The sequence below is a fragment of the Pteronotus mesoamericanus genome, unplaced genomic scaffold (assembly GCF_021234165.1).
Source record: "Pteronotus mesoamericanus isolate MK-2021 breed Mesoamerican mustached bat unplaced genomic scaffold, CSHL_Meso_final contig_75, whole genome shotgun sequence".
In the NCBI taxonomy this organism is placed as follows: Eukaryota; Metazoa; Chordata; class Mammalia; order Chiroptera; family Mormoopidae; genus Pteronotus; species Pteronotus mesoamericanus.
The window spans coordinates 7,834,726-7,852,687 of NW_026555249.1; the positions used below are offsets into that span (position 1 = coordinate 7,834,726).

General features: G+C 40.3%; 1 protein-coding gene across 1 annotated transcript in view; it reads left to right on the plus strand.

The window, feature by feature from the left end:
* WDR70 (WD repeat domain 70) overlaps positions 1-17,962 on the plus strand; it is a 222,567-nt gene that overhangs the window by 49,803 nt on the left and 154,802 nt on the right. The window contains exon 8 of the mRNA XM_054583951.1: positions 11,467-11,620. Coding sequence (XP_054439926.1) covers positions 11,467-11,620 — 154 coding nt within the window. The remainder of the gene's footprint in view (positions 1-11,466; positions 11,621-17,962) is intronic.

Genomic DNA, 17,962 nt, shown 5'->3' on the forward strand with positions numbered 1-17,962 from the left:
TTTAGAGCAAGGGGAAGGGAGGGAGAAAGTGAGGGAGAGAAACACCGATGTGAGAGAGAAGCATTGACTGGTTGCCCCTCACACACACCTGACTGGGGACCTGGCCCGCAACCCAGGCTGCGCCCCGACCAGGAATCAACGGGGTCACCCTGAGCTTTGTGGGCAAAGCCCAGCCAGTGGAGCCACACCAGGCAGGGCTCACTTATTTTTTCTTTCTTTCTCTTTTTTTTTTTTTAACTAATATTTCTTCCAAGATACCACATTACATTTAGTCTTCGTGATAGTTTCTCATGACCCTGACAGTTTTCAGACATCCTATTTTATGATTTTTTTCTCATGGTCAGACTAGGGCTGTGGGTTTTGGGGCTGAATATGACAGAGGCGAAGTGCCCTGCTTATCAAAAACATATCATGGGTACACGCTCTCATGTGTTTAAGGCTTCTCCACTGTGAAGTTTCTTTTTCCTCCCCTTTCCTTATGCTAATTCTTTGGAAGCAAGTTAATAAATTCCGCTCACTCTTGGGAGAATGGAAAAATTATGCTTTACCTTCCAGAGAAAGTGGTATTTCCATAAACTACTTGGAATTCCTCTGTAAGGAAGAATCGTCTCTTTCCCCCACTTACATATTTATGTACATATGTATTTATTTAATTAATCAGTTTGTTTTTTACTAGTATTGACGACTGGCTATTTATTTCATTTCTTGGGTTGTAAGCCAATACTATGTTATATACTGTATTTTTGCTGTGTATTAATGTGCACCCACATTTTTTAGCCCAAACTTCCAGCAAAAAAAAGCTTTTGTTTTAATTTTTTAATTCAATTATTTTTGTATTATAAAGGGATTTTAGCATTTATTTTAGAACATATTATGGGACAAGAAGTTTTATGGACCAAGTAATTACAAAGCACAAGAACAGATACAAGGTATTTCAGGTACTATGCATGTATAATGTGCATCCTTATTTTCCCCTCAAAACTTTGGGGCAAAAAAGTGCACATTTTACATGGCAAAATACGGGTATTTCGTCTCAGATTGTTCAGCTGTGGCCATGGGAACTATCTCGGCTTGGCTCTCATATTCCTTTCTCTGACGTGCCTCTTTTTAATATTTTCGAGTACCTCCTTATTTTTGGGCACTATAAGAAGCTCTAGGCTCATTTTATATTTTTTTCTGCCCCAGTCCTAGAGTCAGTCATACTTCCTAAGAAAATTGTATGAGGAAACAAGAGCGAGGTTGTCGATGTGCTTGGTGCTCCGGGGCTGTCACTGCTTTCGGACCTCAGACAACAGCACTGGAAGTGTTGTGCATGCTTGTGTACTGCGCCTATGTGTGCATTGTGTGTGCGCCTCTGTGTAGACTATGTGTCTACAGCTGCTTCTGTACCCTTTCGCGTCTATTTTAAGCTGAATAGGCATTTAAACTCATGTGTCTGACTCTAACCCAGTACATATTGTTTCATTCTAGCCTTTCCTGTTCTCATCCTCGGAAACCTTCAATTTCCCATCAGTGAGAAAGCTGACTCCCGTGGCCCATCCACATATGAATTTGTTTAACCCCAGTATGCACGTAATGCAGCTTCAGAATTGTAAATCTGTGTCCCTGTTCCAATTTAAATTTAATGCTACAGTGTATACTGTAATTATTTAATGTCTTTTGATTTTTATACTCAAAGTCAAAGACAGAAGTTATTCTTGAGAAAAGACTTACTGGTTAAAACCAGGGTTTGGCAGAATTTTTCTAAAAAGGGACTGATAGTAAGTATTTTAGGCCTTATGGGCCACAAATGATCTTTTAGGCTTTATCCTTGTGTGCCTGTCTATATTTTGTAATATTAAATTGGTTCCACATTAATTTTTTTTGTATACGGAGAGAAGTCCAGTATTGGTACTTACATTTTTTTGCTCAATTTAATTGTCATTATTTTGTTAGCTCATTTTTCCAGTTTTTGTTTCTGACATCCAGCATGTTAATGACCAATACTTGTTTTCTGCTAATTGCAAATTTGATAAATGTGCAGTAAGTTCTCCTTCAATTGATAACTGTTGAATATGGCAAAATCAGACTTTGATATGCCATTCGAGGCCTTTGTTTTGACATTGATCTTTTAAACAACTTTTTTATTAAGTTATTCACCCATATGAGAATCCATTCATACTTATAACTCATGCTAAATTCTTTCATAATTTTTTGTCACATCCATCTACATTTTTCCAATATCATCTGCCAAGAAACTTGAGGGAATTTGTTGACTGTCTTGAAGATATAAAAGCACAGGATGCTGTTTTCAGACCGTCTGCTCACCTGTAATAGCAGATGTCAGGATTTGGCTGATATCCAGGAGGCAGCATTATGGTGAATAAGTGGGTGTCAGGAAGGCATTCACACACGAGGGACCCCTACAGCCATTCAGGAGCGAAGGTGGAAGTGAGTGTAGGAGTGAGCCAGGGGTAAGGTGCGGTGGATTTGGGTACCTCTGAGGAATTTCTCCAAAGGACTGTTGGTGCCGCAGTGGGTTTGGCCTTGTTCTCAGTCCCCTGGAACAGCTTAAAAAGACTGATGTTAAATGTTTCCTGGTCTGCCATTATCAAAATCAGAGTTTTAAAAAGTGCTTTTCTTTTGTCATTGTTCAGCCTCTGTGATGCATCTTCCATTTTTGGTATCTTGAAGTCTGTTTAATAATTTGTTTTGAACTTTTGCCCAGCAGCAATATTAGATTTGTGGATCTCCAGTTTCTAAAGTCTTCCTTTGTCTCACTTAGTGAAAATCAGTACCACATTTTCTCTGACCCCGTCTGCTAGTCATCTTTTTCTCCTCTATGTTTCTTCACAGATTCTCACAAGTGTAGGTTTGGTCAAAATCCTTGGGATCACAAATGCTTCCTTTGGATGTATCCTCTATACAAGAAAAAATGTAGATGGAGTAACATTTTTCATTAAATACTAATTTTTTTATTACTTAGGTAACCCACATTAAGAATTCTCTGTCTTTTACCCACTTAACAATGGGTCTGCTGTGGTCCAAGAACTTCCATTTCTACCCAGCTCCTGGGTGCTGCCGTGTCCCCGGCCTGAGGACGCGCTCTGAGAACCACTGCACTTACCAGCTGTTCTCTCACTGATGGACTCCAGCATTGCGGCCCCTTTCTCACTATTGCAAATAAATGATGAAATGATTATCCTTGTACCATTGAGCGTTTCTCGAGAATGGATAGCAAGAAGTGAAATGCCATTTGTGCACACTTGAAGGTTTTGGCGTTGCCAGCTCACCCTCTCTCAGCTACCCACTTTGTAGAATGCCGTGTGGGCTTATTCCCCTGGGAGACAAGGAGGGCGCACAGCTGCCTGCTTTGCTGTCTCTACATGAACTGAGTCATGCCTTCACAGTGACCAGTCAGTGACAGGCTTGGGAAGAAGCGGCATGACTGGTCTTTGATCGGGATGCACATTATGGACTAAAGAGCCAGCACAAAACTTTATGCAGTTACTCAGTTAATATGCTGTAGTAACTAAATTTTAACTGTATTCTCGGGGCCTGCTATTATTCCTGTAACTGAAATTCATGCAGATCAGAACCACACAATGCAAGGATTTCCTGTATTAGACATGAAAAAATTTTAAAAACTCATTTATACATTTATAAGCAATTTCTTTATTGTGAAAAATAAATTATATGTTTCTATTCTGACCTTTGGTTTGCTAACAAGTTAATGATTGGATTGGAGATTTATAAGCCAGGTGTTTTGCTTTAATTTTTGGGATAATTTAGTCAACCAATTGTTGTTTAGTCAGGTGCAACACAATATCATATGCAATAAATATTGTTTTATTTTTTATTTTTGTTTTTTAAAAAATATTTTGTTTATGCTGTTACAGTTGCCCCAGTTTTTCCCCCTTTGTCCCCCCCGCCCCTCCCCCACTCTCACGGGCAGCCCCACACCATTGTCCATGTCCATGGGTCACATACGCAGTAAGTGTCAAGTACTGATTGTGTATTAATTCTACTCACTTTTGAGAAAAAGTTTTGCAGTTTTTATTACCATATGACATGGTTTTTAACAGTGTGTTGTTTGTGTCAAGTGTTCAACCTTTTCAAGTGGATGAAGTCTACTGTTTTTCATCAGGTGTTTCTTGCTTTAAGCAATTGCTGTTTGACTTATAAATGTTAAAATGAGTTTCCATTTCAGGACTCCTTGCTGTGTTAATTCAGTACCTCATTGTTTTTAATGAATGTTTCAGAAATCACATTTATTCAAATATAATTTTACACATAGCATAATCCATTCTTTTTAAGTTCTGTGGGTTTTGAGAATTGCCAGTCATATTACTAACACGACAATCAAATTATGAACATGTTCATTATCCCTAAAATCTCCTCCCAGCCGTTTTGCTGTCGGCCTCCTCTCTCGACCCTCAGGCTGCCACTGCGCTGATTTTGTTGTTGCCTCTCCCAGCAGTTTCCCCACCGTTTTGTTGCTGCGTAGCACCCCCTTCTATGAGTATATGACGCTTTATCGGCTCATCAGTTGACGCACTGGGGTTACTTCCAGTTTTTAGATGTTATGAATCAGTTTGCTGTAAATATTCCCATATATTTATAAGGTCTTTTTATAGATAGATGTTTTAATTGTCTTGGAAATACTTAAAACTGAGTAGCTAGGCTGTATGGTGTGTGTGTGTGTTTGTTGACTTTATAAGAAATTGCCAAGCTTTTAGAAAGTGTTGTCCATTTTGCTTTCTTAGGAGCAATGTATAAGAGTCCTAGTTACTTCATATTCTTACCTGCAGTTGGCATTGCCAATATTTCTAATTTTAACCATTCTTTTGGGTGTATAATGATGTTGTAATTGGGTTTTAATTTTAATTTCCTCAGTGGTTAGTGATGTTGAGCTTACTTCTATATCCTTATTTGCTCTACATTTATCTTCTTTGGTGAAGTGTCTGTTCAAATCTTTTGCCCTTTAAAATTATTTTCTTTCCCCCCTTGGGTTAGTTGATAGAGTTCTTTATAAGATAAGCGTATCACAAATATTTTCTCTCAGCCTGTTGCTTGCTTTTCTTTTTCATAATAGTGTCTTCTGAAGAGCAGCTTTAATATGCTTTTAAATATTGTTCTCTGTCCTTACCCATTTTCTGTTTGTTAGTATATAAACCATGTTTTCTAGGCATTTTTTTAGACAGGAAGATTTTGTACAAATATATTAAATGAAAAATAATTTTCCCCCAAATCCCATTTTGTAATATATAACTTGCAAATTTATATTTTTCAATTAGTAGGGAAAGTTTGGGAGGTTACATCCTGGGAATAGATGTATGTGATGTGGGGGAAGTGGAGAACTTTCACTTTCTTCTTTTACATGATGTGGCAAAACAGCATGAGTTGCTTTTGTAGTTAAAAAGATATACTTCAGAAAACAAAAGACATAAACAAAATTAAAAGACTATACACTCAAAAAAAGTTGAAATACAAATCGAAAATAATGGGCTACTTTCATAATACCTGGGGTTTCTACAAGTCAATAAAGAAAAGGATATTTAAAAATTAAAACTGGTTAAAGTAAATGAATTAACAGATAGTAGAAGAAATACAGCTGGCCAATAAACTTGAAAAAAAATATTCACCTTCGCTAATCGAAGAAGGAAATATTAAAATGCCAATTAGATACCGCCTGTCATCTATAGGACTGGCAGCAGTGGAAAAAATCTCTATTGTCCAGGGCAGAGAGGCAGCAGTGTGGGGTATCAGTTGCTAAGCGTTTTTCCCACAGGACAATTTGGTAATATCTATTGAGATATAAAATGTGAACTGTGACGACAAGATTTGGAGAACTAAGCACTTTCAGGCATTATTGGTAGGAATGTAAATTGTACCATTTTATAGAGGGCAATTTGGCATCGTCGTCCAAATTATAAACACAGATACTCTATGACCCAGTAACCCACATTTAGGAACTTCTCAGATATATACCCACGCATGGAAATGACCGAGGAATAAGTTTATTTATTGGAGCACTGTATATAATAACAACAGATATGTTTTCTTGCATTTTATTTTTAGCACAAAACAATGACAGTCTAAAAATATCTTTTATTCCTTACAGACATATCACAGCTAAATTCTTTGCTTTTATGCTCCAGAACAGTGATTGGCAAATTATGACCAGAGAGTCAAATCCAGTTCATGGACTGTTTTTTGTATGGCACTTGAACTAAGAATTTTACAATTTTAAAGGATTGTAAAACAGGTGCAACAGAGAGTATACTGGGTCAGAGAGCACCCTCTGTGCAGTGGATGCTGCGCTTTGGGGAAGCCGTTCTGCGGGGTTTCTGACTGGTCCATCCTTGCCTCGTCACCCCTGGGTCTCCGTTGAACATCCCGCTCAGCTGCCCGCTGTCTCGCGTGTAACGATTTCTGTAAGGGCAGCCTTTCTCCGTCGAGACCCTGCTCGCCAGGACTTCCTGGTTAGTGGGGGACTTTCCCACGAGGCTGTTGCACCCTTTTTGGGAGGTGTTTTTCTCATCACTCTGGTCCTTTTCTAACAGAAATTTCTGAATAGTTCTACCTTTCAATTGCTCTTTCAGCTTCCAATGCTGATGTTTCCCCCTTCAAATAATCTTAAGGAGACCTCAGAAGGAAGGAAATAATGATAGTAGCAACTGCCTGCTTCACGGACGGCGTGAGCTCCCTTGGTGTGTGCTGCTTTCAGCTCTCCCTGGGCCCCACAGATTGTTGTTTCTCTTGGCTTTGCAGTGGCGGGACCCAGGACTCAGCAAAGTCGTACAGCTCGTGTGTGAACTCTTTGTCTCAGTAGCACCTCTGTGTAGTGCTGCCTTTCTAGTCTGGGCAACTGATTTTCCAGAAAAAATGGGGAGACCGAGGCTAGTGGCGCTGAGAAGCTTGCCCCACATCACACAGCTAGTTAGTGGCAGGGCGAGGGCTTGAATGCTTGGCCGCCTGACTCGCATTCCGGTGCGCTTTTCACTACATCAGGACACCTTGGCTCCTGAGCCCCAAGTGACAGCCCCAAGCAGCTGTGTTTATCTGTCTTGCATGTCTCAGCTTGTTCTGCTAGCGGAGCAAAAACTACTTAAAAGGATCCTCAATCTTCACCTTTCCACTCCCCTCCACTTACACTCACATATCCCGCTCCCCCCATGAAAACTTCACAGAGAGAATTGTGCAATGTCACTAAGCCTTCCTCTGGTGGCAGAGTGACACCCCGAGAGAACACTCACTTCCTCATGACTCCAGTGCCTTGTCAGGGCTGGCTTCCCCTCTCTTCTCTTTGATCGGAATCTTCGTTGTTGAGGCAGGAATGTGAGGAGCAGATGTTATACCCCTTGAACGAGCCCTTTAATTCTCCCTAGTACTGTGTCTAATAGCCCTTAATCCTGTCCTTTTAACTCTGTGGCTAGCAGAACGAAGATCGGAGTGGGACAGGGATGGTGAGCCCGGTGCCGAACCTTTCATTTTAATGTTGGCAAAGAGACATGAAAAGCGGTTAGGCAGAGGGAAACATTCCATTTTCCTGTAATGCTGAAAAAGCAAGGTGAATATTAGTGTGGGATCGCTGAGATTTTATATTTCCTTCCAAATGTAAACAGAGCAGTTTGGTAGAGCAAGTAGCCAGAGAAATGGAGCCACTGAATTTTTTTACTAACTTGTCTTCTTAAATTTAACTGTGTTTTTTTTCCCCTAGATTTTCCTTCCCTTTTGGAAATTAAAACTATTCACCAGGAAAAAAAAAAGTGATCACTTATAGTACTTGATCTTTCAGAGTTAGTTAAGAAAATTAAGACTTCCCCCAAATGGGAGTACTGTAAACCAAAATATACCCTGTGAACTAAGTGGTTCATTCTCATCTACTTTATAAGGCTTCGAGTTAGCAATCTGAACTATTTAGTTATCAAAGATATGTTTGTTTATATATAAAAAATACTGGACTAAGCAGTCTCTAATGTTCTCAGCTCCTAATTTGAAATTTAATATATCAGTCAGGGTCTGATTAGGAGAGAGAAGTGACATAGTAATTTGAACAGGGAAGGTTTATAATAAAGAATTACTGGCTGTAACAGCAGATGGGAGTAATGAGGGACTAGCTAGTAAAAGGGAAAGAAAACTGTAAAGACTGTGGGAATAGCAGATGAAAGGAGCAGCCAGTACCACTAGTGTAGAGAGAGAGTGTGCAAGGGAGAGGCCTCCCATTTTTCCAGACCTCATCTGAGAGGGCAAGGCTGTGGCTCGCGGAATGACTGTGGCTGTGCTGTTATGACAGCAGAGCTTTCCAGAAACCTGTCTCACCAGGGCCCCTCTGCTGCAAAACGACGAAGGGGTTCTGGGCGAGGCTCCTGGTGCTGCCAGCTGCGGGCCGCGCACGCCCGTAGCCTGGTAGTGAGCGGAGAGGCGGCGCGGCCACAGCGGCCAGGCCCGGCAGAGGCCGTGTGCGGCGCAGGTGCCCGCCTGGAGGAGCACACCAGCCAGGCGAGGGGGACCCTGGATCTGCTGCGGCCCCCTCCACCCACAAAACCGAACTCCATGCCAGTTGGCAAAGGACACATATTTGAAGGGCCCAAGTCCATCTTTGCAGAGCAGGCAGTGAAGACTGACTTTGGAGCTGAGAGGCAGTACATGGATAGCTGGCACACTGGTTCAAACATTTAATTTGACGTGGCCTGGATTTGCATTTGAATTTGGGATCCTGGTGAGAATTGTGCTGAGGATCTCATTCCTTTCCCGTATCTCAGGAAGGCGGCCACGTGGCCAGAGAGGCTCTTCATCTTTAGGATGGAAGGGCCCAGGTGGTAGCCTCGCCTTGGCTTTTCTAGGTTCCTTGTTCATAAACACCTGGTTTGGGAGCTTCAGTTTCTCACCTGCCTCGACACTCTGATTGCGGGCCTTGTGGTTAAAGTCCTCACATCGTCACACATCCTAACCCCGGATCCCACGCGGACCTTTTTTTGAATTACCTTGGCCATTAGAGGCAGCGCTGTGAATCAGTACACTTAAGAATGACTTTTTGAAGAATAAATATTCTAAAAACTATCAGATAGAATTTCATCATTTTAAGAGAAAGGGCCAGTACACATTTCAAACAGCAGTTCCTAGTTAGTGTTGACTGTGCAGAATGGGAGTTTTGTTGGTAAGTATTTGATTTGGAATTGGTAACCAACCAGGCACAATGATATCATTGAGATAAGACCTAGCTAGACACACATAAGTTGTAATTTTTTATATATCTTCTATTTCTAGAAAACAAATTATTTTCTGAAATACCCATTTATTTCTCAGCCTTGAAATTATAGACTTTGGAAGTAAATTGGACTAAATAGCTTAACATTTTGTTAAAATTACCTTATTGCTGAAGTTTATTTTATTTTGAGAGTGGCCTGTGTAGGATTCTTCATAAAGGAAGCTATGAAGGCAGATGTTCATTTTTATTTTCGATAGAAAAATTTTATGTTTGGGACTCTGATTATTAAGTGGGTTCTTCATGAGAATTCTTTATGGGTTTGTTTTTAATATCTATTTAAGGTGCATAGTTTCTTGCTTTCCCTTCATATTTATTTGGGGATTTCTTTTTTAAGAGCATGGCACCTATGATAACACACCTCTCAGATTGCTCTGCTGTGGTAGTTTATCATGCTGTCTCTGAAGAATGTTATATAGACTGCTTTTTAGCAAGGCGAGTAAGAAATTTTTACTTAAGGAGTTTACTTCAATAGTCTTTCTAACAAATTTAGAAAGACTATTTAGGGGTTGCACACTGAGTTTTTTAGTACTGGTATTATTGTCATCCAAATGGACTTCTATATATTTCATTAGGTTTTTTCCTTTTGTTTTAAATCAACATTTTACTTACCTTAGTATTTCATTTTTTCATCTATTGCATGAGGTGGTAAGAATCTTCTGTTGTCCCAGAGTTGAGATTATTTTATATTTATTTCATACTGTTAACGGGTAGACTGCTCAGTGCACTAGCCACTAGTATATGTGACTATTTCAATTAAAATTAAATAAAATTAAAAATCAAGTTCCTTAGTTGCAGTACTCACACTTCAAATGCTTGGCAGGCCCACGTGGCTAGTGGCTGCTGTGAGGGACAGCATGGGTGTGGAACAGTTCCATCGTCACAAAGTTCCAGTGGACAGTGCTGGGATATAGTGTGTGCGGTGGTGACGGATTCATGTACCACGTAGGGAAAACGTTGGTTTATAGTTGTGAGCATGTGAAGCAGAGTTTATATAGCCTGAAAAATTGCACCATCCAGTGCCTTCTGTTTCACCAAAAAAAATCTAGAAATTACCGTTGCACTGCTGCAGCATGTCAGGGCTATATACCATGAGCGATGGTGTGTTGTTGTAGCCAGTCAGTGATTGATACCACTCCAAAGTCTCATTTTGGGGGCCAACTTCACACGGCCACTTTTGATAGCAACTTTGTCAGGCCAGGTTCCCCAAAACACACTTTGAAACCTCAGGAATGGCATGCAGGAGATTTGTTGGGGAGTGCTTCTGGGATCAGCCCCCCTGAGAGAAGGTGCAAAGGAAACAGCATTAGGAAGACAGAGAAGTTGAATGGCCGTGCAACTGCAAGAGCAGCCTCCGTGAATCTTGCAGGGAGAGCGGTAGAGTAACCCTTCCCAGGTAAACCCCTCGAAACAGAGGGCTGGACCATTTTACTGCCTGTCAGCCAGTCATTGAATGCGGGCTGCTGCGGGATGGTACCATAACCTTGGGTGAGGGAGTTCTCTGCAACGTAGGGCAATTCCTGAGGGCTCAGTTGTTAGCCATTAGTAGGCCAAATCCTGGAATCTGGGGGAATGAGTACTTCAGTCCTAAAGGGGTCGATCTGGGTGGCACACCACAGCGTTTGACATAGCCACGAGGGCAAGGTCAGTTTTTGTGGGGTGGTGTGGGTGGAACGGGTACTGTAGGGCTAGAGGGTGAAAAGGAGGAGATGAAAACTTGTTTGAACACCTTACCTGTGGAGGGGAGGAGAGAGAGGATGGAAGTGTTCGAGGAGACGGGAGAGGATGGGACCCAGCATGTAGCTGGTAGATTTTCCTCGTGCAGGAAGTGGTTCATTTCCAAAACAGTTATCAAAGAGAAGGAAGAAGAGGGTTCAGATGCAAGTAACTTGATAATATTAATAGGGAAATGGAGGCAGTTCTTATTTGTTTCTTCTGGGGAAAAGATGGAAGAATCAACAGCTGGAAGAGGGGGAGTTGGGTAAAGACTTAAAGTGAGTAGAGAAGATTTGAACAGATCGCTGTGGAGAGTGGGAAGGAGAACTAACAGGACAGCCGCTGGCGGTGAGGGCCCATTTGAGGCCGATGTTCCCGACCTTGTAGAATTGTCAATTTGTGCAATTGTGTGACTTTTTCTCTGGCAGTGCTTGATGTGGTTAAAGTATAAACATTATGTTCAGCGTCTTACAAGACTATTTTCTTTTTATTTTGCATAGTCATCAGATCAAGTCATTACAGTATAGTAACACAGGAGACATGATTCTTGTTGTATCTGGAAGCTCTCAAGCCAAAGTGATCGACAGAGATGGTTTTGAAGTAATGGAATGTATAAAAGGAGACCAGTATATTGTGGACATGGCCAACACCAAGGTAAGCATTAAACAGAATACTTTTGTGAATTTAATTCATTCAGCACACATTTATTAACAATTTGAGTTGCCATAATTCACTCCAAAAGTTCCTATCTTGTTTTATATAATTTATTATTTCTCACAATTTTATGAATTTATCAGGAAATTATTATTATTTTTTAAAGATTTTGTTTATTTACTTTTTCTTTTTTAGTGAGAGGGGTAGGGAGGGAGAAAGAGGGAGAGAAACATCAGTGTGTGAGAGATACATCAGTTGGTTGCCTCTTACATGCCCCCAACCAGGGGACCTGGCCTGCAACCCAGGCATGTGCCCTGACTGGGAATCGAACTAGTGACCTTTTGGTTCACAGGCCAGTGCCCAGTTCACTGAGCCACACCAGCCAGGGCTGATCAGGTAATCCTTATGCTTCATATAGTGTCGCCTGGGGCACTAGGATGATTTATAAAGTCCAAAATGACCTCACTCAGATGGGGTGATGGTTGGAGCCCCACCTCATGGCATCCTTTTCTCTCTCCCTTCTCTCCCCTGCTTCTGCCCTGTCCTCCCCCTTGCTTTTCACATGTCTGGTTTCGGATTTTTCTCAGGGTGGTGGACTCAGTGGGGTTTGACTTCTTGCTTGATGACTGGGTTCCATGAAGGATGACCAGGGAAACTTCAGATTTCTTAAGATTTGGCTTCAAATCTTATGTAACATGATAGGGACAGTACAAATTGGGGAGAGAGGAGAGAGACTCCATAATTTGATGTGTAAATGACAAGATCACATTTAAAATATCACATGGGTTGGGAGACATGGATGGAGCCAGCTTTGGAAACACAGTCTACCATGAACCTCCTACGTACTAGGCTTTAGGACAAGAAGGAAAGAGGGTCTCCTCAACTGTTTTTATATGAAGATTTTTAGTAGGGTACTGATATTTAAAAATTATTGTATAATTATATTAAATATCAATTAACTATAGCCACAATAATGCTATAAAACTTAATGGCTTATTTATAATTGCGGACACATCTGTGGGTTGGTGGCTCTTGGCTGGGTTTGGCCTTCAGCTGCAGGTAGAGGCTAGGTCTACTCTCTGTGCCCCTGTTCCTCCTGACATCCAAGGGCTCTGTGAAGGCATGTTTTTCTCATGGTGATGGGAGAAACACAGGAAGGAAACCCCAACGCTCGAAGCGCATTTCAAGCCTTTGCTGTTATCATGTCCACGGACATTCCATTGGCCAGAGCAAATCACACAACCGTGTGCAACATCAGTATAGTGGAGAAATATGCCTGGTCTCTACTGAGAGGAACTGTAGTATCACTTGTCAAAGATTGTGGATCCAGGGAGGGTTGATAGCTTAAGAATGACAGTGTAATCTACCACAGATATATTAAAAGGTCGGTAGATATGATTGATGCAGAATTTCGAGCCTTCATTTTAATTCTAATTTTTACTCTTTTTTCCCCCTATCTGTATAGTACCTTTTCTAATACACTAATCCTCATGGTTTGTGCCTATATTAAAATATACGAGAGTTGATTGTCTAAGAAAATATAGTTTATTCTCATTATTCATGGTTTCTGTATTTGCAGACTTGCTTGCTAAAATTATTTTGTAACCCCAAAGTCAATACTCACGGCACATGGTCATTGGCAGACAGGCACTTGCACAGAAAAATAAAAAATAATTTGAACACGGGGATCCTCTGCCCTCTTGTTTCAGCTCCCATGCTGTAATCAGGCATCCATTTTGTGGTCTATTTAATGCTACGTTTTTCTTCCTATTTTTGTGCTTTTTGGTGGTGATTTTGTTTAAAATGACTCCTAAGTGCAGTGCTGAAGTACTGTAGTCCTGTCTAGTGTTCCTTAGTGCAAGAGGTCTGTGATATGCCTTACAGAGAGAGCACATGTGTTAGATAATCTTCGTTTAGAAATGAGTTAAGTGTTGTTGACTTTGAGTTTAATGTTAATGGATCAAATATATATATATATCAAATGGATCAAATATATATATATATATCTATCTATAAAAAATAAGGTGTCCTTAAACACAAACATACATAAAACAAAGTGATGTATTGGTTGTTTGATGACTATATGACAGGAACCTAATCCTATGTTTGATAATTCACTGTTTGCAGAACTCTAAAGACCATAACTACCGTGATTAATGAGAATCGACTGTAACATATTTTAGATGCTCTAGCTGAGCTACTGGAGTAAAGTAGTACGGAGTGTCTCACACGGCCCTCTGGTGCACCGTACTGAAGTGCCTCGCAACCCGAATGAGCGCCAGTCTGATGCCTTTTCTTTTGTTTGCTGACTAATTGTTTATTGAGAGTTCAGTATGTGTTAGGTGATTCAGAGAGAATTCAAATATAATTTAACATAAAAGTATATACAATTATAATGGTGATTTCAGTAGTTCTTTTCTTCCCATGTATTCCACCAGGATTTCTCAGTTCTCTCCCCTTAACATCCTGCCCCAGGGGTTCCACCAGAGATGTGGGAAGCAGGGCGATGGTGGTAACAACATAAAGCAAATGGGTCTTCGGGTCACTTTCCTTGTTTTAAATTCAAATACTGCTGTTTTTACCTGTTTTATTTGGAGCTTTTGAGAGCCCGGAACTTTACTTAAACAACTGGTTCCTAAATGGGGGGGGCAAATGAACCCCCACTTAATTTATTCTTCTATTAGTTTGTATGTATGATACCTTTTCTTAAAAAGTGTGAGGAAGAGAAGTTTTTGCCTGCCTCTAAGCTCTTCTTAATGATTATAGTCACTCAGGGTTTCTGAAATTTTAAGGAGACTAAGACTTGGTTGATTTAGGTTTTAGCCAAGAAAATTTCAAAAAGAAAGGAATCTGGTTGGGTCTGTGTCTGGTTATTTCTGCAGTCTCAGACTTACACATGTAGTACATATAGTAAGGTAACTAGGAAGGTAGGATAAGGATGGATGAACAAATCTAGGTAGAAATGTAGGAGGTTAAAATACTGATTGCCAATATGTAAAAGGCTATGTTGTACTATACTGACACTTTCCCCATCTGCCTAATACTATCTCCATTTTGATTTCAAAATCATGGTTAGTATTTACTCTCTTCATTTTCCTGAAGCAAATATAATTAATTGATCATGTACTTGTCTAGGAAATGTTACTGATATCTTAACTGCTGTCTTTGGCTTAAGTGATGGGTTTTGGAAATATAAGAATTATTATTTGAAAGTAGTGGATTTCATAGGACACTTTTTTTCCCTTAACTTTTTAACCTCTTTTCTGATTCCTGGAGCAATTAGTAACTTGTGGCTTTACTGGAAAATTCAACTCATAGGTTATTAAAGAAAATAATTAAATATATCTGATCTGTTATGATAAAACATTATGTACTTAGAGTATAAACAGGCTTTCTAATTATATTGTCAAATTGTTATCTTGTTAAATTTGTATCTCTAATCTTTAAATTATTTTTTGTGTGTGTATGTATAGATATGTATTTTTTTTAGTGTAATTGCAGTGCTACAGAAATGCTTTTCTCTGTTACATACTGCAGCACAATACATTACAGGGAGAGTAATTACACTTACTCCTTCTAAAAAGAAAGTATTTGGTTCCTAACAGTAATTCCTATTGACTATCAAAAATTTGGAAAGTAAATAAAGAAGAAAAATTACTCATAATTCTACTATCCAAATATAATCACTATTACCCTTTTAATTTGCATATGTCTTTTTTTTCCTTATGTATCTGGAGAGCATTTTTTCTGATCTCACCAGGACTTTTGCTCTTAGTGCCCGGAGTCGTATTTTCTGTGTTCTCTAGACTTGTGGGGCTGTGTGCGAGTGCCGAGCTCGGGCGGCTGTGGGTGGAAGGAGAGGCCCCGGGATGGGGTTTTTTTTTTTATCTTTTACACTGTATTTTTGCCGTACCATTTCTATGTTTAGACATGGTTAGATATACAACTGCTTACGGTTGTGTTAGAGTTGCCTACAGTATTTGATACTGACCTGATCCATTGCTGTGCAGGGCTGCAGCCTGGGAGCAGTGGCTAGACCAGGCAGCCCAGGGGTGGAGCCGGCTCTGCCTTCTCGGCTCCTGTCAGTGCACCCTGTGCTGTGCGCACAGTGACAAAACTGCCTGACAACGTGTTTCTCAGCACGTGTCCTCATTGTTAAGTGGCGCATGGTTGTACCGGACTGAAGTGGGAGAGGACAGGCTCACCGTCTTTTTAGAGCGCACTTCAGTTGTGGAAATTCGAAGCTATCGAAGAAATTTGGGGGGGAAATGTTTTCAAATGCTTTATTTGTATAGTTAGAGCATGTAGTTATTCTGATACTCAGCTACTCTAAAAAGTTGCCCTTATATTTGTAGGTGAAATATATTAGTTATGTTGTTTTAATAGTAAATACTGTTTCCAAAAGAGTAAAATATTTTAAACTGTGAATCTAGTAATATTTTTCTTCCTTTAAGCAGTTTCAACTGATAGTTTTAACTGCAAATACAACCTCTAAAAAGTGCAATGATTTCAAGTACATCATGTTTCTTTCCAATTTCTGAATATTTCCAGATCTTTTTATCTAATAGAAACTTCCTCACACTTGTTTCTCTTCTTTTGATATATCCCCATCGTTTTGGGGTACTTTCTTACTTTCTGGCACAACAAAATGTTCCAAGCTCATTTTGTACTTTTCCTGCTCTGACGTTACCCATTCTCCTAGTGATTCACGGCTCCTTTTAATAGGGAGTTCTGTTTATAAATCAGGATCTGGGCACTGGATATGTTCATTGCTGCTGAGGTATCTTTGCTTCTAGACTATTTCAGGAGGCAGAGCTGCAGTGGGGAGATCAACCAACCAATTAATAAAAATAAAATGCATTTAAACAATCATAATTTTACACTGATACATCAAATTCTAATTCAACTTCCTAGCATTTAACCATTCCACATTTGTATTTTACATCTCCAACAGTGAGAAATTTGGCTCCCAACATCATCATCATATTAACTAATTTGTTCAGTGTCACAATAGGTAGAGAGTAGTTTCAGAATTGCTACAGCCATAGTCCTTGCTGTAGACAGAATTCAGAATGTCCCCCGAGTCTCCCTGCCCCTCCCCTTGGGTGTGGTTGGGCACCTGATGAGGTGACATACTCCTGTGGTTAGGTTATGTTGAAGGGTGCCACTGACTTGAGGAAAGGAGGCGTATCCTCAGTGGACCTGCCTAATCAGCTGGGCCCTTAAAAGACATCGAGCTCTTCCTGGCAGAAGAGATTTGAAGTGTGGGACCGGAGGGATATTCTCTGTCGCTGGCTTTGAAGATGGAAGCAGAATTTGAGTGATGAAGCTGGAAAAATAGCTAAGGAGACTTCCAAGGAAGCCGTTGAAGGTACTGTCCAGTATCTCTTTGCTTCTTATAATAAACTGTGAGAGAAGAAAGATAAATTGAAAGAAGTCTTATTAAAAGGGAACCAAGAGTAGATGATTTATTTCATTTTGATCCTGTACAGATGGCAAAGATTGTTACATTGAAGAAATTGCTTCTGAAAGTGTGAGATAGAGAAAAAGCCAAGGGTGTGGCTGTATGTATAACCTTTGGCTAAAACCTCAGAAAGACAAAAAAGTCAGAGAATTCAGTTACCCTAAAGGTTCTTCCAAGAAATTGCTTCATCTTTTTTTTTTTTTTTTTTACCAAGAAATTGACAGATCTTTTCAAGCAAACCAGGTGACCTCCAAGAAGAATATTACTCTTTATCCATTTCAACAGGAGCCATAGATAAGGAAGGGATTGTTTTGTAGAGATTTTGGGGTCTGGCTTTTGTCTAATCCAGATTCAACATGACATTCTCATTTGCTGGCTTCAAAGATGGAGAAATCCAAGTGGCAAGGCAGGCACAGAGCTTCTAGACACCGAGAGCAGCTCTGAGCAGACAGAAGCAAGGAAACAGGCATCTCAGTCCTAAAACCACAAGGACCTTCGGTTCTGCCAGCAACCAGCGTGGGCTTGGAATCAAATTTTTCCCCAGAGCCTCTGGAAAGGAACGCAACCCTCCTGACATCCTGACTTCAGCCTGAGAGACTGAGCAGGGAGTCCAGCCACGCTGTGATAGGACTTCTGACCTAAAAAACTGTTTGCTAATAAAGTGGAGGTGGTTTAAGTTCCAGCATTTTTGGTAGTTTATTATACAGCAATAGAAACAATACAGTTCTGCAATAAGAAACAAAAAATAAAAACCCCTATTAAGAAAGAATGAAAGTTCCTGAGGAGGTGGAAGTGATTGTGATCAAGCCCAAGAGCAAGAGTTAGTGCTGAGGGGGGTGGAGAAAGGGGGGTAAGTAAGGGCTTGTTTGCAGGTATGT